Below are 25,761 nucleotides of genomic sequence, written 5' to 3'. Positions count from 1 at the left end.
CGCTGGTTTTGTTTCTGCGGTATGCTTTCTTCATTTTATTAATTAACGCGGATAAACAAAACAATAAAACCAATGATCAATGAGGCATTTTTGGCGACTCGATTTTGGCACATAATTAACGAAACTATTTCCAAGTGCATAACAAGCAAAATGGTCTGAGAGAGAGAAAAAAAAAAAACGAAAATCAGCAAATAAATTAGGTGAATAAATGAAAATTCTCAATTATAGTAAAACCTTCAAGTTTACCGAAATTGATAACAAAGTCCACAGATGTTTCATGTCTATGTCTATCAACTATGTTAATCAGAATTGTTGGGACTCATTTCAAAAATGGACTTTTTTCGCTCCACTTCAGTGAATAAGAGTGTTTTTTTTTGTTCCAAATGTTGATCCATAAATCTGAATTTTCTGCATTTTTTTATTATTCATTTGGAAAAAAGTGTGACTCTCGCTGCATATTGTAAATCGGTGTCCACTTAACGCTAACGCCATTGACTAAATGGACATGATTTATCATCGGAATAAGACATTGGACCACAGTTTAAGTGTTATATTTGCATTGTTAATTGTATAACTGTCACACGTTCGAAATTCCATTTTCGGGAAATGTAAATACCGAAAATGCTTTGGTACGATATTCTTAGAAACAAATGAGCGCTGTTCGAATATTATTTATTAAACGCTTTGGCCAGCATATTTTCGATTGAATATAAATAAACACCGATTTTCGATATATAATCCATCCGTTCGGCGAAACGACGTAGCAAAAATCGATTAATCCGAATGCTCAATGTTTAATTTGAATACTGAGCCACTTAGCTTAATGTATTTAGTCTGCGGATGTTTGTTCGCAAACGGAATGTTCGTGTGTGTTTTTTATTCGCTCTCTATCTCCGCATCGACCGGTTCGGAATGCTGGGTCACAAACAATTTTAATTGCTTAAAATTTGTTGTTTTTGTTTTGTTTTGTGCGAATGGCAATTGCAAATGTTTCGTTTGCAAGAATTTATTCGGGTTATTTAGTTAGTTCGTAAATCATTTGTTTGGTGCTCCTTTGCAAACGGGTTTACTTTGTGTGTGCGCTCAGCTCAAATCAAATGAGCTGACACAAACACCTAAAATCCAATTCTAGTTGGCCAAACGAGCTGGCGAGATGAAGTGAATTCGCATACTCAACAAACACACATTTACACGATAAAATTGATTTATTCGCATGATTCGGTGCTCAGACAGACAACGCAAACGAAAACCAACCGAAAAAAAAACAAATTCGCAAAGTCGCGTGAAAATGCGAAGAAAAAAGAGAATCATTTTGACGGATTTATATTTGTTACGTTGTCATTTGACAAATGGCCAACGGTATACACTCAAAAAAAGAACCGAGACGAAGAAAAAAAAACGAGCGGATAAGCCAAATACATAGACAATTCATGCAGAACCAGCATCGCAAAGCAGTTTCATTCGCAACATCAGCCCATTAAATTAATTATTATTATATGTAAAATAATGAAAATGACACAGCCATCCCGAGACCATACTAATCACAAAGCTCAGACTCTTCTCTCTCTCTGCAACTGAAGTGAATAGAAACATAAGCGCAAGCACACTCCGTCCCCACATTGATTTGGAATATTAATTTTGAAATTTTGGTGATTGCGGGCAAATCTACATAAATGAAAACGCGCCATTCGATGTTTGTGTGATGCAGTGTGTGCGTTTTTATCATTTTAAAAATTAAAACGTGTTCTTCTTCTCACTGCTTTGGTCTTTGCTCGCTGTTGGTTGTTCATCGTAAAATTTTATCGGCTCATTTTCTTCTGTCTTCTCCGCTCATCATAGCAAGCCCTAGATTCATTTGGCCAAATTTTTGATATCTCGAAATCTTGTAATCAAATCAGCGCAACACCACCACAGACCACAGCTAGTTGATAGTTTCTCATTTCTCACACGACCTCGTCATTATACATCGTGCTAGCCATTTAAATGCTCGGCACACACACGGGTGATGAAGCGTTAAGTATTTATGGTCGTAAAAATCAAGGAATTATGATCAACGCTAGAAATGTTCCATGTGTATGTTTACGTGTAGAAATAAACCGAACAAAAAACGATCAACCATCTCTCATCATGCATGCAAGAAGCGAGCTGATACAAACAGAACACTTTAGAAAGACGAAAATATGTAAATATGCTCCAAAGTCGACGAGGAATTATAATTAAAACATCCCATAATGGCGCCAATCATTTTCAAATTGATTTTTTTTTCCATTTCGCCCAAAACAGATATATTTCTTTTCTCTGGTTATTTTTTTTTTCTTTTGACTACATCAATTTTCATATTCAAGTACCTGTGATACGGGATCGAACCCATTGCAGTACAAGTGAAGGTCTCATATATATATATGAGACCACATATATATGTTTTTTTTTCTGTTCAACTAGAAGAAGATTTCGTTTTTCTTCTTCTGTTTCTTTGTGCGTCACTTATATGCCGTGAGAATCGAAAAATTGGAAATAACCAATATCGATATGACTGTCTCTGGATTCCCAATCGCTTTAAAAAAAACATACATATCGACGGTGAGTGAGAGAAAAAGATATTATCTCATTTATAGTGATGTTGCGTATTTGGTAAGACAAAGAAGCGAAAAAAGTGTTCCGTAAATTCTGGCTCAAATTTTATGTTTTTTAAATCGCCTTTTTATGAGTGCTTATCGACAAATTGCTTCGTTTTTTCTGCTTCTTTTGGCCGGTCGTTTGTTTAAACGCTAAACAATTTGGAGACCATACGTTTGTCATCTTTATTAGAGACAACGGACTTCTTTGTTACCCATTTTGGGTGCGGGCATTATTGATGGATTCGGCAATATTTTCTTCTTGTCAACCAAAAAGCAAACAAAAAATTGTCATGTGAATTTATGACTTGTCTAGTATTAAGCGTATTTAGACGTCTTAATTTTACGGTGTTCATATCGGCTATATGCAGGCGACGCCATCAGCTTTTTTGCGTATTTGTTTTTTCCTCTGTCGTTCCTCCTCCAGTTCCTCCTCCAGTTGGAGAAGAGAAAAAAAACACCTAAATTTATTTTCTTGCATCTTGTCCCGATCGTTAAAGTACCGTTTATTTTTTCTTAGGCACAAATGAATCGATCTCAAAAATCCGTTCCGGAGTCATGCTGATTATCGGCATGTAATTACTCGGCATTTCACCAGACAAAGTACAGAAGAAAAATATGCATTGAAAATGTTTCAATGAATTTTTCCTTCACTTGCGTCTCTCTCTCTCTCTCTCTCTCTCTCTCTCCCTCTCTCTCACACACACATACTGTGTGCGTGCAATGCATCACATATGCACCCATCTGTTTATATTTCTGGTTTATTTGAGGCCCGGCCAATTAATGTGCGGAAACGAATGTCTCGAGTAAAGTTAAATTTAGCATAGACCCACTGCATCCAGTGCATCGCCGAAACGTGCTCATTGACTTGACACAAACATTGCATACGACAAGATCCAACAGATAACACACTCACAGAAGTCCTTTACATTGTCGACAACATGTCATTAGAGCGTTGGCTTCGGTTGCTCGCCTTCCCATAAATTAACGCAACAAATATGCTTTTTTTCGCACGGAAAATAATTGGAATACAAAATCGCATAAAAGCGCTTATAAAACTGTTCAATTGAAATCTAAATGCTGGCCATAACCCAATAATTCGTTGCGAAAAGTGTGAAATTATTCAATTTTTCCCGTGTGTTTATATATACACACACGGTCCAAGAATTAACAGACTATTTATTAGCACAAATAATTACTATTCGATGTCGATTGAGCGGCTGCCATAGAAATGAAGTTTGATCAGACATTTAGTCTTCCGTTCATGCCTTAATCAATCGCCATAAAAACCGCAGTTTTTGCATTAAATTAATTCGCTTTTAATTTTTACGAGCAAAAACCATTTATCGCATCGACAAATTTTGGCATGGTGATCAGAACTACACAAACACACATGCGCGGAGGGGGAGAGAATGAGCGAACGAGTGAGATTCAGTCACGTTTCATTGATTGGAGGTTGATTTCTCAACTTATTAATTCATATATCGTTTGGATGAAACTTGTTGAATTATTGGCGTTTATTAGAATTTACAGTTGTGTGCGCTTTTTTCTTCATATTCTCGTTCTCTTCAGTTTTATGGCTTTTAAATCTTCCTGTTTTTCATGTTTCTCCATTCATTATTACATCTTAGCCTCATTTCGATTTATTGCGTCGCAGTCGTTTCACCTACGTTTGAATGAAGCGAAAACAAATTTATTCGAATATTTTGATTGATTCATAATACGGTGTGTGTTGCCGTGATGGCTGGCTTTCATAGAGCGCATACACGTTTGTTTTCTGTTTCTTTTCCTCTCTCTCTCTCTCTCTCTCTCTCTCTCTCTTTCTTTCTCACTCTGTCGAGCACGTAAACACGGTTCGTGATTGCATCCATTCATTTGCGCCATTCTTGGCTGGGTGCATCCGATCATTAGTGCGTGTGTTGTGCTGAAGACTAGAGGGAAACGTTATTATTTCTTTAATTATGAGCTTTGTGGTCAATTAAAACTACACACACATAGCTGTATCTTCGGTATAACTTGGCCAAATGAATAGTTTTAAAACCGCATTCAAAATGTAAATAGCGAAAAAAAACAAATAATAATAACGTATAAAAATGGAATAAAATTACGCACACATGGTGCGAATTCAACAGAGAGAAACTAAGAAGAAAACGTAAATAAAAGAAGCACTTCCCTCCTCTGCCACTGTTATGTGAATGCAAGTGTGTGGATACGCTACGAACAAGCCGCAGAGATATTGTGAATGAATCCACGTTAATGACGTCGATAGCGTAAACATGCAATGGGAAAATGAACGAATAAGCACAAAAAAAACTATATACATATAAAAAAAAGTCGACTAAATGCAAGGAGACAATTTATTGTACGTATGAAAACAAGCCGGATCGCGCGGCGGTACACTGACTTCATTATGGAAGCACTGCTAATGAAATCGTGGAAGATGAAACCGCACACATGCGAAGGTACACACAGTGCTCAGTAGTTCGTGTTACCGATTATGTTATTACCCTAATTACATTATTTACTTTCAGCATTCTCATTCCCTTTGTTATTTCTGTTTTTATTTTGAGATAAATAAGTCTCACTCTCTCTCTCTCTCTCTATCTGCTTTTTGCCTCTCTTGTGTATTTTTTCATCCGCGATTCAGCGCGCGCAATTTCAATCAAAATCAGGTGAATGTGGGACGAAAGCGCAATACGATTACGAAACGTGCACAATCGTTTGCCCGAGTATTTTTGTTCACTCTCGTTGTTTCAATCATGTAGGACTTTATGTTACTTCCGTTTACGGTCAATGCAAAATAACTTTCGAAATGCCACAGCTGCGTTTACAAACGACCTGTCGGGTGGAAATCAATTTGCTCGAAATTGAACAATTATTTCAAAGTGTTTAAGCAACAACATTTTAAAAATTGTATTCATTCTCACGATCAATTATTTTTGTCTGAGATTTTCTATTTAAAGCCCCAGCCTTGCGTTCGACATACGCTGAACCATTTCTTACAATAGTGTGATGTTTGTTGCTGCTACACACACACACACGCATCACAACAGAATACTAAATACCAATGCAATTGCCTGGGCGGAATAATGACTCGAAGATATGACATGCATTTGTCACTTATGTCACACACACACACACGCAACTTATAGCCCAACGCAATTTAAGCAGAAAGAAAAATTACGCATCTTTTGTAACAAACACGCACTTTGATCATGAGAAGAAGTTCTGCACTTGCGTTTTATTGATTATTATTAACGAGGAGGATGTGTTCCCAATGCATTTAAAAGTGATGGAATTCACATCAAGAAAATGAATGGATAAATGGCTTTAATCGTCAATCACTCGGAGAATCTCATGAATTTGTAAAACGCACAACAATTTCTCGAGGCAACAATTTGAACCGACGATTTGCCACATGAGAATCTGTGCATAGCTAGTACATTTCAGCTGAGCATATAATATAGATATTATTTCCATAGAATTTTTACACGAAATGTTGTTCGACCTGCAGAATAATCGGTTCTGTGTTTCCATGACAGAATTTGCCACCACGAAGAAAATAACGATCCGATTTGGAACGCATTTTAGAACTTAACCGCTTTTACCACCCGAAATCGAACCCAAATCGGATTGAAGCTCATAAAAATTGGAAACCCATAAAACGATATGAACGCTCACAAATCATATTATAAGCTCCATTTAAAATGCGATTTTATGCTACAAAATCGAGTTTCTTTACCTAGAAACCATGTTTGATTTTTAAACAACCAACTGGAAATGTGAATCTCTGAAGGAAAAAAACACATAACAACGCATTTAGAAAAATAAACATAAAACTGGCCAAATCTATTCTATAAATATTTGGAGAAGAGACTCTTTTTTTCTTGTTTGAATAGAACTGACCTAAAAAAATAGAAAATAAAACTTTTTTATGCAGTATTTATTTTCAAACAAGCTGCGCAAATCTATCATCGCAGGATGTCATAATCGAATGAGATAAAAGGCAGAGACGATGAACAGAGAGAAAGAGAGAATAAAACCCGAAAAACAGTCGGTTTTTTGGTTTGTTCTAAATAAATAAATCAAAAATGAAACGACGTTTATAATTTTTCCGCTTTGAGACGGTTTGAGGTTTCGAATATACTATATGTTTTACTCTAAAATGATGTATATATGATGATGTATTCAAAAAGCGATATCCGAGTCAAATAGCTCACACACAAACAAGAGAGGCTTGTTCGAGTTGCCAGAGAGATGGAGTCACATTGCGATCAAAACACACTGCAGCAACAACGGTAATTCAAAACGATCACGGAAACCGTTGTCAAACGACTATCATCTGGTTCAATAATAAGCTAAAGATATAGAGCTATATCTTTATGGCTTTCTTCCACTCTTTCTTCAGCACGCTTACACTCTCATAGGACAAACAATGTGTCCAACACCCGCCCAATACCGCGAGAGAGCAGGCGAGCGCATAAATTCATCAACCTACATGAGCTTGAAATGTTTTAGCAAGAGTGGTGATCTTTTGCCTTTTGCCGATGCATTAGCCGATTAAAACATTTAACGTTCAATTTTCAGTTTTACGCCCCACATTTCAAGTAATCCCGCATAAATTTCCGTATTTTTACATAGATAACCACAAAACATTCTATATTGACGAAAACATTACGAAAACATAATGGATTAAGATAAGGAAAGAAATGCTTTGAAAGTGGTTTGTTAACGGATCGAAACGGTGAACATGATTGAAAAATGGTTATTTTCATTCGATTCTGATCATGTGTTGGCTTTTTGCTTTGGCATTTCGAATAGTGTTCCAAAGTGCATGCAAAATCGAAAACAATCGATTGTGTGTCCCGATTCGATTCGGCTTGTTTTTAGCGTATCGTTGACTTTATTCAATTTTTTTTTCGTTCGATCGATTGAAAGTAGAAAATCGAAATCTCGACTTAGGAGCCTAATACGACTGCGATCGAGTGTGCAATAGGAACACGTGCGAAAACGAACCATCGCAATCACATAACCATAACCAGTCCTATTAAAGAAACGCTGATTTTTGTTTTCAATTAACCCGACAGAGTGTTCATCGCATAAATTGTAACGGATGAATGAGGTGATGAAGATGATCTTTTGACCCGTTTCACAATTTTTTCCTATTAATCTTGATGTTGGTTGCTGCTCGCTGACATCCGCTCCCTATTCCAATTCATCTCCACATGATGCGATTTAATCATGGTTTCGTGTCAAAAATGATCATTTTGGCTGTTAATTAGCATGAATTTTTTTCGGCAGAACTGCTGCTGCTGCTATGTCTGCTGGTTGGCTTAGCATCTCAAATTCCATAATTTTTTTTTTTCTGAAATGAATTTTGGTCTCGTTTTAGTTTTATCACCTTTGCACATATTTCACTGAGCAGCTAGACGGATGCTGAGCCGGCTCAGTGGCTCAAAAAAAAATTCAAATGAATCGAATTATTTATAGATTTCCAAGAAATTTAACGGAAGATAAAGCACATGCATCTGATCATAATTTTGCAAAGAGAGTTAAAGATGAAGAGAGAAGAAAAAAACGGCACATTTATTTCAAGACAAAATCCATTTAGATTTCCGCTTCGGTTCGTCACACGTCGCATTAAGAATTATGGGTGTCAACCATACAAATTAAGATTTGTTATTTTTACACGCTTAGCTGCTGAGCCATGCTCCTCGCTCATCGTGTGCACAGAAAGACAGCAGCAAATATTCAGCGCATGAAATTCCATTTGAATTGAGGCGAGTGCACGCAGACGAACGGAGCACACCTCGTTCCATTTTATTTAAAATTGTTGTTTTCTGTGTTCGTTTGTCTTCATCTCCCTAGCAAGAGATCATTTGAATAGTTTTGCATATATTTCGGATCGGTAATGCGATCGGTGAGCATTTAATGGATAAAATAAAATCACCTTCAAGCTATTTGGTGTTCGCGCGAGCGCTTGACAACAATAGAAAAAAAACCAGCGTGTAAGTATGTCTCTGATTGAGAGTTGCCTGCATTCTTGCGCGAAACATTGTTGTATTGAATCGTGTTCGGTTCTGTTGATTTTTTTTCTGTCATCGAAGAAAAAAAAATCCAAAAAATTCCAACCGAGATTAAAAAGCACTTCTTTTTCATATCTAATAAATAAATTAGCCGGCACATTTGAATTTGCCAATAAATCGCGAGCACACACACTATCACGCTTGCGACAAAGTTGTACTGAATTAGTCTGGTTAGCCAGCAACCGACAGCCAGCAGAACACTGCAAGCACAGCGTAGTGGCGGCAAAGCGTGCGCTCATGGATTAGCCTAATCGAAATATATGGTCTACATAACTTAATTTGTAGTTATCTCTATATTTACACATTCCAATTGCAAATAAATATATTTTAAACAACTAATTATTCGCTCATATAAATCTATGACATTCGCCGCAGCAACTATTTGCTTCGCGGTGTGCAGATTTTTCTTCATTCACTCTTCATAGTCGTTTCGCCCGCTAAATGCCCCATCTCCGTTACGCTCATTTAATTTCATTTAAATAAATTTCATCGGTTGCTCGCTCGCGTGCGCTCTCTATTCATCTTACAACTAATGAAACATTGGTTGGCGTTCCTTGTTTTGTAGTTCTAGCTTGCTTCTACCCAAATGATACACTCTCGTTACGATATGCCACTTCATTTTTTCGTGTGTTTGTTTGCGGTTGATTTTATGTGCTCGCACAAAATTTATTGCTGACTTATTGCCGATCATGTACCACATTAGAATAATGTGTGTACTGTGGATGGAAATGGGCATAGCGCGATCGCACAGTGCGCATTTGATAAATCAAAACCTAGAAGCATATATGATACAAATGAACGAGCCGTGCTTGTATACATGTATAAATCGAGCGTGTGTGCGCAGAGAGACCATAACAAACTGAACTGAACCGAACCAACATCTTTCTCGAGTTGAGTGAGTTTGTTGTTGTTGTTGTTGCAGGCCGAACATAAATTTGCAATTTGCAATTGAAATTCATCGGCACAACGATTAGCTCAGCATATAAATTTTATTTGTTGTCAATTTTATTTGTTTTTCGCGTGTGTTTTCTTGTTTGCATGCATTTATATTTGATTTGTCCGTTTTTTTTTCTCTCATTTCGTTCGTTCAATGTTTCATTGCTTTCGACACATTTTTTCCCCTGTTTTCTTCTGCTTTGTTGCAGGCTCTGCATGGAATGAGAGAGAGAGAGAGAGAGAGAGAGAGAGAGAGAGAGAGAGAGATAGAGAGCGAGAGAGAGAGGGAGATAGAGAGAGCGAGAGCGAGAACTGAATCAAAATGGAAATGTATGTCACAAACGGAGTACAAGCGATACGTCTCTATTCTTCACAATAAGCTAAATGTCAAATACGTTTATGATGTACAACTGGCAACGCAAAACTGCATTTGCAAACGGAATTACATTTCATGCGCAATCATTTTACTGTGTGCGCGCGCAGTGTTCGGTCTGCCTACCTTTTTATTTATCAATCATTCGTAACTGAACAATGAGAAAATTGAGCTAAATTCATTGGAAGTAAACAACTTGCCATTCAATTAAATACCAATTGCAATCAATCGTAGTTCTATTCATTCGGTTTCTAGCGATCACCGCAAAAAATTCCATCAATTTGACGTCACTTGCTTCGGGCACAAGCCAGCGAACTATGTTAATCCGTTTGCTGAACTTTTCAGCTTCAGTCAGTCTCAATCAGAATTGGTTAGTCATCGATTCCACCGAAAATAGAGCCGCAAACAATAACAGCAACAACATTGCTGGAAGCGGTTAGAAATTATACTGTTTACCTTTCGAGTGTGAAGCGAAACACTTTTGCTTGCTTTTGCCACTTGAAGGTAAACTTGAATTTGTATTTTTTTTTATTAGTGGAATGAATACGTATGACAAACGGTGAACAACGCTTGGGCTACGGTAGAGAACAGCTAAAAAAAAGTGTACAGTGTACACTAATCGGTTTTTGTGGATATTCACAACAGATTCATTAGAAATAGACGTAAATGGACTGTTTTCCCTCTCCTCGGTGCCCGGTTCGAATTGTTCATTTTTTGCAAATTGTAAAATGAAGTTGTTGTTTTCCAAACATGCAATGTCGTTTGCAACAAAATTCGTACTCATTTGGAGCAGATCTGAAATAACATTATGCTCGCGCGGTGTAACACCGACAGAGTTCGCTGCACGGAAATATGAGGCGATGTCGTTCGTGTGCCGCTTTTTGCTTCTGTTTCATTTTCGAAACCGTACAGATTAAACATATCGTTTAACATCGGCAAATATGGCGAACATAATCCATATCCGAACACAAACGACGACCAATTTTTTTTTGCAAACGAAATTTTTGCCACTGCTATGCTGTGCTGTTGATGGTGTTGACTTTCAGAACATTCAGTCCGAATCAATACATTGAAAATCGACCGATTCAATGCCCATGTACGGAATTGGCTTTGTGAATTCTTTCAAATGCATGCGACTTGTTACAACTCACTCTAATGCCAGCCCGGTGGTTGTTTCCATATTTGCGCGTTAAGTGTGTTTACACTGTAAATTATGCAAAAATGTTCTTTTGTTGATATTGACGTTGTATGTGTATTGTAGCTGTGTCAGCGTTTTGTTGGTTTTGAAAATGGTACCAAAAGATTTACTCTCGGTGAATTCGATTGTCCTGCGTCGCATTCGAACGAGTTTTGTACGAAAGGCCAATCGAAAACGTACGAATTTTCGACGTAAATTTGACAAGATCCGCTTATTTCAGTGTTCGTCACAAACATCACGTAGGCCAAGCTCTTCCGTTCACCATTCATTTCAAGTGGTTCTACGAGGAGTAGCGAGAATTTGATAAAAAAAATGCCAGACGTTTTGTGTTCAATTTGTTATGATTCACTTGTTCAAAAGGAAGACGATATTTTGATAACCGAGTGTGGTCATTTGTATCATAGCAAGTGCTTATCAAAGTGGCGGTAAGGATAAGTTTGAAACGTTGAATCGATTTCATCTGTCGAAATCATTCGCAATTCGTGTCAATTTCATTCGATTTTTTTTCTACAATTTTGCATGTCAATCACACGTTAGTCCCAAAGGTTGTGCTGAATGTCGCGCCGATATTTCCGTCACGAAGAAGGTATTTCTGTTCTATATGGATCTTGAATGTGCTGACATTCCAATTTCAGCTGACATTCTCATGAAAACCAACGCAAACCTCCTCGATCAACTGACGGAAAATGCGGAAGAAATGGAAAATCTGGTGGCGACATGTTCAGCACTTGAATTGCAAACATGTTCAATGCAAAAAGAGTGTGATGACAAAAGAGCGAAAATTCGAAGTATGGAAAAAGTAGTCGCTGCACGCAACAAAACCATCACATCAAAGGAACAAGACCTGCGATTGCTGCAATGCCAAGTGAAAGATCTCAAAACGGAAAATGGCGCGTTGAAAAAGAGCAACCACGAATTGGCAACGCAATTGAAAGATCAAAAGGCTGTCGAGACAAAGATGAAAAATATCATGGCGGAAAATCAACGCCTTCGACATCTCTTAGATACGAAACCGGCTCCAAATGTTAATTCATCCGGTGACAACGCCAACACGAAGAAAAAGGGCAAATAGGCAAAATTCGCAATTTAAAATCATTCAATTTTAAGAGTTTGTAATTCAAAACGATCGGATGTATGATTATTCATACAAACGTTTTATCGTTTTAACCTTTTTTTTTCTTCTTTAAAATTCTTTATGAGAACTGTCGCAAATCATTTGTATTTCACATGGTGTTCTGGCCGCCGTTTTATGACTTTCAAAAACCATTTTGTATGCATGCCGAAAAAAATTAGTTTTAAAACATTTTATTATGAATGTAATTTGCCACGCTTAATAACCGAAAAAAATGAATTATTGCCTTTTCCAAGAAGAAGTTTGCATAAATGCGGGTGTGTTTCATCGTCATTGCTCTCTTCATTCAATAGCATCATTTTATTTGTGTATATGTTAACGCTGCATTACCGCATGGGGACAAAAACGTACCTCGACAGTAAAAATAAAAATAAAAATAAAATTCTCTTGAGTCAAACCAAGACAAAAATCACAATATAGCGAAGAATTTCATGAAATACAAGACAATTTCAAATGAATAAAGACAACCGAGCAAATTCCAAGTACTTGTGCTAATTATTTGATTATTTTTATTCGAATCTTTGAAGCAATAAATAAACAATGATCTGATAAAATCTCATGCACTTTATCAGCTTAAGTGAAATAATCTAGTCTATCTCTCTCTCTCGTTGATTAATTACGTATAATTCTGTGAACAGAATTTACGGCGAAAATAATGATAATCACACGTTGAAGTGTGAAAACCAAACATGTGTTTTAAGATTGCTGAGCATCTCAGCATTTCGTAAGGCACGGATATATCCGAGCATATCGACGACGCATACTGTATAATACAGTGGCGTGTGTTGCTACGTGCAGCCGCAATGACTCGACCGGAATGTGTATGTTGTTTCTGCGTGCAGCCACATCAACTGAACACACTTCGTTCGAGTCGTTGCGGCTGCACGTAGCAACACACGCCACTGTATTATACAGTATTCGTCGTCGATATGCTCGGATATATCCGTGCCTTACGAAATGCTGAGATGCTCAGCAATCTTGAAACACATGTTTGGTGAAAACAAAGCCAAAATTCCTGGAAATGATGCGAATGACGGAAAAAAGTGACTGATATGCATGGTTCGAGCACATATATATATACTCACTGATCTAGGGTTAATGTTTCGTTCGAAATCAAACAGTTGCGGTATATCCATCTATATTATGCAACGAGCCATTCAACACATTCGAGACATGAAATGTGAAGAGAGAAGAAAAACAAAATCGGTTGGTGTGAATTTTAAATTTTGTTCATATTTTTCTTTTGATCGGATATTCGTACGAGGAGAAGAGAAAAAAATGCAACACATATCATTTCGTTGCATCGTTCATTCTTTTGCACATGTTCTGTGTGGTGTACGTATACGAATTTTCTGGATTGAAGAGGACCAAAGGCGAAAAATACAGCGAGAGAGAAAAATCAAAATGCTGCATGTGTCGAAGAGTATGCGTTTTTCTCTTCTTTCTTTCATTTCTTCGGCATCAGAACAGGCAATCGAAAAACGTACAACAAAAAAGGCCAAGAATAACAGTGCAAAACGGCCGAATTATGAAGGAATGACTGAACGAATGGATGAAGGAAAACACCATATAAATGCACATCGACAGACACATGCGAGCATATCGAACATAGTTTCCATTGAATTGAAGTACGTTTTGGATTCATACACACAGAGCAGAAGAACCAAATAATGTAAGGCATGTACTATATCATTTTTCGTAGCTGCGTTCACTACCTAAGCAAAGTATCGACAACACAACACGTACACGAGATGGTCAATACATTTTCTGTTTATTTCGGCGGCGGTGTGGTTAGAGAGTGTAGGAGCGAACGAGAGAGAGAGAGCATAAAAATGTTCAACGATGATCGACAACAAACACACAAATACATGACGTCGGCGACACACAGAACTGAAACAAAAACACAAAGCACAAACTCACGCACACCAGCTCAACAAGTATACATTGTCCATCGTTTCTTCTTTGGTTGTTAAGTCGAATGCTTATTTTGATTTTGTTTTTTGCTTTTTCTATTCATTCTTTACTTCGTTTTGTTTTGTTTGAGTTGCCTTTGTAAGGCAATGCATCGAAACACACAGAGCGACCGCTGTGCGTGGTGCACATCGAGGTGCAGATGTGTGCGTGGGTCGATGCATATGTATTTGGTTGAAATGCCGAAACTCAAACAGAACATCGATCTCAGTAGTGTGGTGTTTCGTTGTCTTCGTTTCGTTTCGTTCTCGGATCATCGGCGTTTATGTGTGTTGGTGCGGTTCAGTGTGAGTGAACGAGCGTGTGTGTGTATGTATACACAAAACCTGTGTTGCTTTACGAATGTTTACTATATGTCCAAGCAAAAATATTCGATTTACTCAGTTTAAGCTGAGACTTGGTGGTGAAACGTCACGCTGTTCCGTTTCGCTGTTTCAAAGAAGAAGCAAAAAGAAAGTATCCAAGTGTCTGTTCACCGTGTCACATTGATTCAAATCAAAATCATTGTTTTGAGTTTTGTTCTCTGTTTCATTTGTTTAGCGTTCGGTTGAAACGCTTTTGTTATCGCTATAAATCTCGTATTTTGACATTTATGACGGGATTCTCGTGTTCATTGCGTATAATATCAGTTTTGTTTTCTGCCTCGTAATTTTGTCTACACGAAAATATCTCTCCGAGAGGAAGAGCAACAGCATCAGTAACAGCGACAACAACAGTTGGAGAAAAGAAAACAAATCGCAATATTTATTCAGTTTGATATCCGAGTTAATCAAATGTGCCTTCTTAATAGTGCTGAACACATATTTCATTAATTCTCGCCGAGCGATACAAATTTCTTTTTTTTATCGAAATTTCGTTGTGAGAGAAATATTGATGTGAAAATCGCATGTGCGATAGATACATTTACTGGCTAAAAATCGTGGTTGAAAATTGGACGTCGAAACAAAAACAACAAACACACTGTGTATTTTGAGCTATTTTGATTTATCTAAAAATAAACGAACCCAAAAGTGTGAGAAAAAAAAGAGAGCAAGCGAAAGAAAGAAAAGAGAAGGAAAAACTGTTTCACAGTCGGAAAATTAAATTAAGACATAACAAGCAAAGGAAAGAAGAATACATACGTAAAACGGACTATCGACGGCGACGATTCGATTCGCTGCGGCATTTTTGCGCCTCTGACATCGGATAAATAAATAAAAGAGCGCGCGCGCGGGCCAGAAATATCAAGTCAATGAGAATTTTGATTAAAAATTCATCATTCAACGAGGAAATTGAATAAACAAATCATCGTGAATATTGAGAATATGTGAATGTGACTTTATGAGGTGGTTGTTGCTTCTTTTTGTTTCTACGTTTTGGAAAAATATTTTGAATTGAACAAGAAACCAAGTGGCAATTTAGTCGACGTGACGTTTTTGTGCGCGAAACGTCGTTTTTTCTGTGGGCTTCGTACACTCGCTGCGCTCGTTCTGTGTGAAAATGTGAACTTTTTTTACTTATACATTGTAAATACGCGATCAGATTAGACAAAGTTTCTCTTGTTGTCTGAGTGAGACTTTTTGAAAATGTGTATAGCTGTGGAATTTAATTGAAAACACTGAACTGAACTGATTCTGGCTCAAGATTAATCTTTTAGTCATCGTGGATTAATGAATTTATGTGTTCGTCTGATGACTACTGTTTGTTCATTGTAAATGTTCGATATTATACATTCGTTTCGTCGTGTGTCGTCTCTTCTCTCTCATCTTTGCACACATTTGTCAGAGTCGCACTCATTCATTGTGTGTTTGCTCATGGCTAAATTTATTGTTTAAATAGTCTCAGCCAGCTGCATTAGCAATTCAAAACAACTCGACCACGAGACACACATTCAGCGACATACGGATATGTGTTAAACATTTTTCAGCACATGCATTGATGAATCTATTTGTGTTTTGTTGTAAAAAAAAACGTTTGAATTCGAAACCGAGAGACTTGGTGACCGTACACCGAAGAAGCAGCAGCAGCAGCAGCAGCAGCAAAAAAAAAACAAATATCAATTGCCAAGATAATTATGTAAGGACAAAGTTCGTAACGAAATAAACCAAAATATCAAACGGAACATTCACTCATTCTGACCAGAGTCGGAGAGTCCAATAAAACGTGATAGAAAGACATTTTTTCGTGTTGACAGGAATTTCGATCATCAAACCACAACAACATCAACGACAAAATATTTCTTCGCGCACGCTAAATATTTCTACAGTGATGTACAAAATCCTACAAGTAAATAAATAAATCAACGCCACTGTTTAAATAAATAGTCATTTTCATCGGTTTTAACATTCACGGTGTGGATGTCGCTCAACGAATATCTATAAAAACTGCGAATTAAAACGGTTTTCTCGTCGCTGAAGCAGCAGAATTGTGTGTTGTGTGGCGGAAACATTGAATGCGAATTTGATATTCGCAAACGGAAGAAGTCCAACTGAAATCAGCAGATATTTTGTTATCGATATGCGAAAAACGTGAGCTTTCAACGAAACAAAGAAAGTCAACCACGGATCCTGGTTTTATTTTTCGATATATGTAAACCTGAGAAAGCGAAAACTGATTTAAGCGTGTAGATTGTGATAATAAATCTGCATTGCATTCAATATTATTTGAGAGACGAAAAGAAGTTGAATACACTTTTGGAAATAGCTCGTGAAACCGTCCTAAGACAAGAGCGGATCCAGAGTAAAACGAAAACAACAGCACACACATACACATAATCAGAAAGAATAAGAAGAGGCTCATTGAGTGAGATTCAGCGAGAGAACCAAGTTGCAGCACCAGCAGCCACAGCATAATCAGCCTGCAGACATGGCGCCGAGATCAAGAAAGAAAAAGGCACATGGTAAATACTAAATAATAAATTTCCAACAAACTCACTAACACCAACCCGATTTTCTACACTTATAAACAACAACAACACCAAGTGAGAGAGACTATGATCGAGTCCAGCTAACTAAACGAACCAAAGAAATATACGGGAAAAAAGCAACAACAACAACACAACGTATATAAAGCAAACGGTCGATCGAACAGAGTCTCAAGAACGTAAAGGAGACACAACACACACACACACACACACATCAAACACAAACAAACCCAAAATCCCAGATGAGAATATGTGAGCTGAGTTCTCTCGGTGCTGTTCCGTGTGTTTTATGTCTGTTTTCTTTTCTCTTTTCCATTACGTTGTTGTGTTGTTTTTTTCTCGTCTTCCCTACATATTCTGTTGCTCGGTGAAGATCATCGTTGGGTAATCGACATGCACTCCATACGAATATCGTACATGTTTTCTCTTTTTCATCGATTCGGGTGCATCTCTTGATCAGTCAGTTCAATACACACATGTATGCATGGTTCTGGCCTTCTTATTTCTCTTCGCTTTTTTTCGTCTTACTCTCTGTCTTTTTTTATTGTTGTTATTATGCTTATTTTTCATTCGTTTTTCCACAGTTAGTTACGTTGTTGTTCTCTTTCTCGATGCTTTTAATTTCTTGTTTTCCTTTTGTTTTGTTCGAAATCTTCGTTTCGGTTCTCCAGTTCAAAAATCTTCCGAACATACCATTTTTACAAAGAACTTAAAAATAACAAAGATTTTTTACGTCGCCTTCTCTGTCTCCCTCTCTCGTTCATTTCGATGTGCAGCACCAAACTGACCGGCGTATTTATGAGGGTATTTCATCGAATACGGACTGAATTTATGTAACAATTTTTCGAATTTTTTCAAATCGAACATTTATTAATATTTAATGTGTCCGATGCGACCGAACGATGCTCAACTTACCTTTTGTTCTTCCAAATTAAAATGCGTACACATTACTCTTAGATGCTCGTTTCTTTATGATATAGAATGATTCAGATAAATATTTGCCGTTATCGTTGAAATCAGCTAATTCACGGGCTATAGATAAATGTAGAGAAAATCGCCCACGTCCATAGGAAAAAAAATGGGAAAAATTAGGAATTTTTGGCGATTAAATACCATATGCTAATATAAAAAAAAACTTATCTCTAATGCCTTTTTGACAGTCAACGAGCTATTTCCAACGTTGACTCTACGGTCTTCATTAAAAACAGAATCAGCCTGCTGAAATGCCATAAATGATGTTTTGGAACATTTGGCATTTCGACAATTTACCAAAACAAATAAACCATACGAAGACGGAAAAACTCGACTCGAGAGAGAAAATGAAACATACGCATACACACACAAAAATGAAATTCAGTTTTATTGAAAAATCTTCTAACAACATCCAAGAACAACAAGTGAAGAGTGGAAGACATAGAAGAAAAAAAAATAGTCTGGCACATATTTTGACCGTTTTGTCGTCATGTTTCTGTTTTATCATCCTTTTTTTTATGATCATTTAGCAAAACATATGCTGCTTTCTGTTCCCTCTCTCGTTAAAATTCAATGTGATGCGATCGGTAGACGATTGTACATTCAATCACATTATGGATTCCAGCGTTGTGGTATTTCATAAAATATTTTGATTCTTGTTCGATATGCTGACGTTTGCAAACGCGCAGAATCATAAATGTTATCGTTCAGAGATCAGTTGAACGTCACTTTACTCTATGGCCAAAATGGCGATTTTGATGGTGTCACTGCCTCGGCACACACCAATCCAAGGGGGTTTCATGATACACATTTTATCATCATCGACTATGTCATCGTCGATATATACAAATTTAATGATTTTCGTTGTTAACGATACGCGATTTTGAACATAGCTTTTGTCTTCGTTGCCATCGCTTGTGTATCACTCATGTTAACATCTCGATGGTTGCTGTTTTTTTGTCATTTACCTTCGTTCCGTTTATAGTCATTGAATCGTTATAATTGGCAACGACACCGAAAATAGTATACAAAATTCGGGTTTGCGTACCATACGCTCAACAATGCATTTGATCGTTTTCTATTTCATGCTATTGTTGGATAATCGGTATTAATCGAACCATTATACTCATCTTCATCGGAATGCAACGAATCACATTTAACATACTTGGGCTTTTGTTATCCAAAAATAAAACTCAAAAATTTATCGGCAAAAATCAATTTTCGTACTTGGACTCATTTCGATATGTATCCATTGTTAAAATAGTAAGTTATTTTGTTATGTTGGTGTTAAAACAGCATTTTATGGCTAAAATGACCAAAATGGCCATTTTCACACTTAAAGTGAGGCGAGCAAAAGCCGAACCGTGCTGTCATAACTTATCAATAAAATTGATAAGCTATCGAAAGGAAATGCCTTCCAATGTGTCAGCACGAAAACCATCAACTTTATAGTTTCTGGCCATTTTTCAGTTGTGGCTCTCTTGTTCATTCGCTCCGGTGTCTCTTCGTTTCAAGCCAATCGACACTTCATGCAAATTCCACATGGTACCATTGTGGTGAGATATTCAAATTTTTCGAAATAAATATAAAAACAGAAACCGATTATGAGTTGCTGTGTGTGTTTTCATTGTGAGAGTTTGTATTTTGCTGTGCTCGCCTGGGCGTATTAGAATAAAATCGAATTTAATATCAAAGAGAGATAGAGAGAGATAGAGAGAGAGAGAAGAGTTGGGAGAGAAGAAAAAAAAATTACTATGCGGATGTCGTGGACAAATTCTGATTTATGCTTCGATTTCGATGTTTAATCGAATTAAGCTCAAATTGGATTTTGTTCGTCGCGTTGTTGGAATACATCATTTCGACATTGTGAGTTCGACTTATATACATTCTCTACTCGCTGTGGTATTTATAATTTATGTGGTCATATGACGATCTGGTTTCGTGGAGTGTGTGCTCATCACACATCGAAACCCAACAATGATGTCTCGCACCGCTGATGATGAATGCAAATTCAATTTAATTTCAAAAATACGATCATCATTGCAAACAAACACTTCAAAAATAGGCGAATCGGGGCGAGCTGCACATTTAACGGGATTCCCATTTGAAATGGCATCAAAATATAGCGATAAAATGTTTAATTCAATTCTTTTTCGGAACACATTAAAATAACCTGATAAAAATTCACATTTTATCCCATTTGCCAGCGGCAATAAACGTGGCTCTGTGTGTTTTAACATAAAAATTGCCCGAAAAGCTGACATCTGGTTTCAGCAAATACACCAATTCAATAACCATTATGGGGTACGGCAATGGAATTGAATCGCACACATATACAAAACATTAGCAAGAATCGTCAGCCGGTCGGTCAGTCGTTCTTTCGATCCATGTCTATTGAAGAGTGCTTGAATTTGCATTATAGCGAGGGGAAATAGACACTAAATCGAAATAAATTCAATTTAAATGAATTAATTTGTTATCTGCGCGTTATATATAGAGTTTTTAAAATGAAATCATGTTATCTCTCGGTCGTGCATTTAATAGCGACTCCACACCCATCTGGGTTCTCTATATTCTCGTTATCCATTTTCGTTTTGTGCTCTTGCTCTTCAGTTCGTCGGGAGGCAATCGAGATTTTCATGTATCTAAAATTCCCGGTGCTTCGACGTTAAATGAGGCAAGGCCGACGCGTTTCACACAACAAATCTTACTAAATTCTAATCTTATGATGGATGCATCCATATGATTTTGTCAAGGGCTGATCGTTTTTTCTTTCGAAATGGGATGCCTTGCGTTAATTTTATCGATCGATACTTTCGAATTGCTTTGCGTTAAGCGGATGTAGTTCCTCTGTTGTCGATCATACCGGATCTTACCATTAAAAACAATTCAACTCGCTTTCGCTAAATAACATGCCGATCATAAAATTGTGACCGAAAAACACGCAATGAACTCGAAAAAAGGACGCATTTAAAAATGAGACTCGTTTTTTTCAGTTCGGTTCGTACAATTCAGACACGCATATCGCACTTTTTACATGACATTCCAAAGTATTATTGATTGTCCACGACAGAAGAAAAAAAAATCGTCTGGTTCCAATTTTTTTCTATCCTATTCAATTCGATAAGCGGCTTGAGAAGAGGAAAAACTAATCATCGATCGTTCCATGTTTATATTGAACTGATAAAAACCATCGAATACTCATTGAAAAAAGACCAATCATAAAATCCACGCACTATATTCTGTGTTCAAATGGAACGAAAGGAATTGTTTTCGTATTTTTAAGCTTCATTCGAAAATTTTTATTTCACTGCACCTATTCAAACAATGTATCATTCTGGAATCTAAATCAAATAAATAGCTAAATAAAAAAAAATTGAGAGAAAAACAAAATGCCGACGGTATAAAAACATGTACAGTATACACAGTTCAAGTATATAAAATGAAAACCCTTCAAACGAACAACTTGAAAATGTCACATCAAATAGAAACTTGTTTGGAACCCATTTCACGATCGACCGGAAAAAACAACAACTTTCAGTTTATTTAGTTGATAGTGTACGTATTGTTTTGTCGGTTTTTGTTTTGATTGAATTGTGTTGTTAGATGGTTCGAGTATACAGGTATAGATATGAGGCCGGTATCATTAACGAACACCATACCGCAGCTGCATGTTTCGTTTGCATTTTTATGATCCTTGAAATGATCGCCTCACTTAAGAGCCGAGAAATCGATCGGAAACAAGAACAGAGTTTGTTGAACAGACATAATCAAAGCAACAACAGAACAGAACCAACTAACATTTCACATCGATGAGAATTAATTAATATCGGCTTTAATTTGGTTCGGATTTTTTTTTCCAATTCTGTGTTGATAATTTAATGTCACATAGGATTGATAAACGAAACAAAAAAATGTCACATTCTAATGAACTTGATTCATTGATAAAACCCAATTCGAATGAATGGCATAGTAAACACCCAAACGCGACTACATCAAATCAACCAAATGGAATATTAATTAAGTGGATCTTTTTTTTTCTCCCTATTTGCATCGTTGATGCTGCGGCAGCGGCGGCTGATGTTGTCGTAGATCAAACAATGATTATTCGAAATTTATCCATTTTTCATTCATGAACATGTAATGTCAACATCCAATGCACGATGTGGTTGGATTTATTGAAGGTTCTTTTGAGATTGGTTTTGTTGTTTTTTTTTTGAATCAATTAAAAATGCCACTCTTTATCATTGACGTACACAAAATTTATGGTACGCCTTTATCATATATGAGAATGCACTTAGAGATTGTCATCTAATTGTGTTTTGCTCAATTAATGGAATTTATCAGATTGTGGAAAGATTTTACGTAGCGTTCTCCTCCTCTCTCTCACCAAAAAAATGTTCTTCGTTAATCTTGCACTTGTGATCTTCTCTTCATTTGGGCAGCAAATGTTTCTTTTTTTTATTAAAATGAATGGTTGTTGATGAGGTAACAGCAAAAGAAAAAAAATTAACAACAGATAGAGGGATAAAGGAAGCTTCAAATCGATTTAAAAAGTTTATCATGTAGCAAAGCCAATATGTTCACACATTGCTTTTGGCACACGATGAGCTCATGCCAATTGCACACTTGGCAATATTTACAAATGGAATAAAAAAAAAGAAGTATGCAAACAATAAAAATCAATTAAATCGACGTTCGAGAAGAGAAAAGAACTCAGAGAGGGAGATGGCTGTGTAGGATAAAAACAAGAGAAAAACAAATGTACGCATTACACACAGAACATAAATTTCATTTATATAGATAGAGACGAAGTAACGAAACAGAACTGTGAGCGAAGAGAAAGAGCAACTGAAACTGACGTACGGCTAATAAAAGGCAATAAATAAAATATCGATGGAAGGAAAAACACCAATAAAATTACCAATAAAAAACGAATACGACGACAGTAGAAAATATATTCACTTGAACTGGCCACATTGAGTAGCACACTGACTGTGTCCGTTCGCTCGCTTAAGCTCATTCATTCATTCATTCATTCATTCGCTTCGGTCGCACAGCTCGTACTTATAAATGACAGTAACAACACATAACTGCACATGTGCAATAGAACCAAATTGTTATTATTGTTGCTAAAGTATGTCTTTTTCCCTCTATATAATTTCGAGTCTCTCTATCTGTCCATTCACGCATTTCCATTTGCATACGCTGTGTCGATTTAGCAGCGCGAGATCGAGTGAAGATATTGTCGTCACCGTATTTTTTTGCCTTTTTATCTCATCGCCAACTGGCTATATGTTTTTGTTCCCTTTTCTTGTCACTGCATTGGCATACACATGCCACACGATCTACACCGTGCATTTACATACATAATGAGAGATCGTACATTGAATGGCATATCAATCGCACCTAAATGCATTTCAAACTCATTAACATGAGTGTTAAACGATTTTAAATAGGAAGCACAACAAAAAAAATCGTGTCGCAAATAGAAAGAAATAAGTGTATCAACGTAAATCAGTTACGATTCATTCATCAGTTGATTGCACTACATTATACTGGCATACTATGTGTTATGATCTAGTATTTATTATTGTTTATCATTGTCGTTGTCCCTTTTTTGCATCGCCCTTTTTCCCACTTTTTCGTGCTTTTTCTCATTCTCCTTGTCTTTCTCTCTGTGTCTTGCTCGTTCGGTCTAAAAATAGCCACCATTGTGGGAAATTCATGGGCTGGATCAGAGGCGCAAATAAAACGCAATTGCAAAAATACTTTACTACTGATATTGTGTGCTGATTTAATGAAAGTGTAAGCGCCAAAGTTTGTTAACGTGCACGCGCTCCACACATATGGCTATAATTCGATTTGAATTGGTTGATCGGCGTCAATTGACCCATATTCCAAGTGGATGCTCGACATTTCTGATAATTGCGTATCAATAAATTGCATGAAAACGCGCCTCAACCAACAAATCGCGCTGTTGATTTTATCGCGCGACCAACACAAAGCTACTCGATTCCCAATATCTTCTGAAAGGAATGATACAACACTCATAAATTTACCTATTTTTAATGCAACGACTCATAGAAAAGTTGTGGTCGTTAAAATTAATTGTGCGTATCGTTATGCTCTTTGAAGTTGTGTTCAATTTCAGTTCCTGACTACCCAACCTCTTTTGAGTTTGACGATGTGATCTGTCTGGGGCCGCCGCTTTTGTTAAAGAGGCAAGCATCTTGTGATCGTTGCGATTACGCAGTGCGGTTGCATTTGAAGTGATTTTTCTATCCTCTGAGATGCATACACATAGAGAGAGACTGAAACCGACCATGCCCACGCACTTTATTTGATGTTGTGTTGTTTTAGTTTCGTTCATAGAATGGATTTTCATTCAAAATACTGTACAAGCCCACGCATTACGATGTAATATATTACAACGGGTTGGTGCGTGTGCCAAGCAGCATGAAGTAACAAACTGTCATGCTTGGACACGAGACAAATTATTTTCGCCTCATTTGTACCGCATATGTTTTGTTCGCCGTTCGTATGCATAGCACAACAGAACAACACATCATTCGCAAATCATGCCATTTTTCACCGACACACACACAAAATTTAACCGATGTACACCTTAGATCTTGGCTCAAATAGCGAGCTAGATAGCTAAGGCGGAAAATCATTTGAAATCTCTTTTATTTTTAGATGCACTTTATGAAGAATGCATTCTGTACTCGATACACACACACACACACCTTTTTCACTTTTATTAAATACGTCTGTGATTAATCACATCAAAACACATTTATTCATTTTGTATTAATTTAGCTTCGTCTCTTGTTTTATTTCAGCCAAAACACTTACATGCTACTGCAATGTTTGCCCAGAAGAATCTCCAGACAGCTCAAAATGCGAAACAAGACCCGGCGGATCGTGCTTCGCTTCCGTGCGTGGTATCTACAACAGTACAACCAATGATTATGATGTCGAATACGAATTTGGATGCATGCCACCCGAACAGAGCGGAGGTCTTTTGCAGGTAATGAACGAGAGATTTTTCGTTTGGAAATTGGAAATTTCAGTGCGAAATGAGATCAAAATGATACTTTTTTAATTTTTCATCGAATCAATGAAATCAAATTAATCAATGAATTTTTCTGTCTCTTCACAGTGCCGTGGATCATTGCATTTGGCCGGTCAAAATATCGAATGCTGTGAATCGGGTGATATGTGCAATCAAGACTTGGATTTAGAATTTCACGCTCCGTCCACAACACCATCGCCATCGGATACACCACAATTCGATCAGTTCAGCTACAATCAGTTAGCCCTGCTGTTATCGCTTGGTGTATGTGCGATCCTCTTCTTGGTGGTCGTTTTAGTGATACTCGTCACATATCGTCGCCGTGAAACGAGGCGCAAACAAGCATGTTTACTCGAATCTGGTCACAGTAGCCACCTCTCCCCGTTGAACGATCTGTTCGAACAGAGCAGCGGTTCTGGATCTGGCCTACCTTTGTTAGTACAACGCACTATCGCCAAGCAAATTCAACTGGAAAAGTCAGTCGGACGTGGACGTTAC

The 25,761-nt window shown here is 37.1% G+C and overlaps 2 protein-coding genes across 2 annotated transcripts; both read left to right on the top strand.

Annotated features, from left to right (window-relative positions):
- Positions 1-11,335: 11,335 nt before the first annotated feature.
- On the top strand, positions 11,336-12,923 carry LOC129565042 (E3 ubiquitin-protein ligase TRAIP-like). Its single transcript, XM_055439387.1, has 2 exons — positions 11,336-11,633; positions 11,746-12,923. Exons 1-2 carry the CDS (start codon positions 11,521-11,523, stop codon positions 12,278-12,280), a joined length of 648 nt encoding a protein of 215 aa, XP_055295362.1. The 5' UTR covers positions 11,336-11,520; the 3' UTR covers positions 12,281-12,923.
- Positions 12,924-14,684: 1,761 nt separating this feature from the next.
- LOC129564934 (bone morphogenetic protein receptor type-1B-like) lies at positions 14,685-25,758 on the top strand (the record flags this gene model as incomplete). The annotated part of the gene is made up of 3 exons (XM_055439185.1): positions 14,685-17,189; positions 25,031-25,218; positions 25,351-25,758. Coding segments are annotated over exons 1-3 (630 nt in total), but the record flags the coding sequence as incomplete, so codon positions are not given.
- Between the last annotated feature and the right edge of the window lie 3 nt (positions 25,759-25,761).

The sequence above is a fragment of the Sitodiplosis mosellana genome, unplaced genomic scaffold (genome assembly GCF_009176505.1).
Source record: "Sitodiplosis mosellana isolate CC-2019 unplaced genomic scaffold, AAFC_SMos_1.0 Smas_scaffold_2, whole genome shotgun sequence".
NCBI classification, from domain to species: Eukaryota; Metazoa; Arthropoda; class Insecta; order Diptera; family Cecidomyiidae; genus Sitodiplosis; species Sitodiplosis mosellana.
The sequence above is the reverse complement of the archived record's forward strand: the minus strand, read 5'-3'. Positions and strand labels throughout refer to the sequence as shown.

Excerpts from the sequence above, each read along its gene's own strand:
- LOC129565042 (XM_055439387.1), top strand. The coding sequence starts at position 11,521 with ATGCCAGACGTTTTGTGTTCAATTTGTTATGATTCACTTGTTCAAAAG. Across the intron at positions 11,634-11,745 it reads AAGTGCTTATCAAAGTGGCG|TCCCAAAGGTTGTGCTGAAT; the intron begins GTAAGGATAAGT and ends ATCACACGTTAG.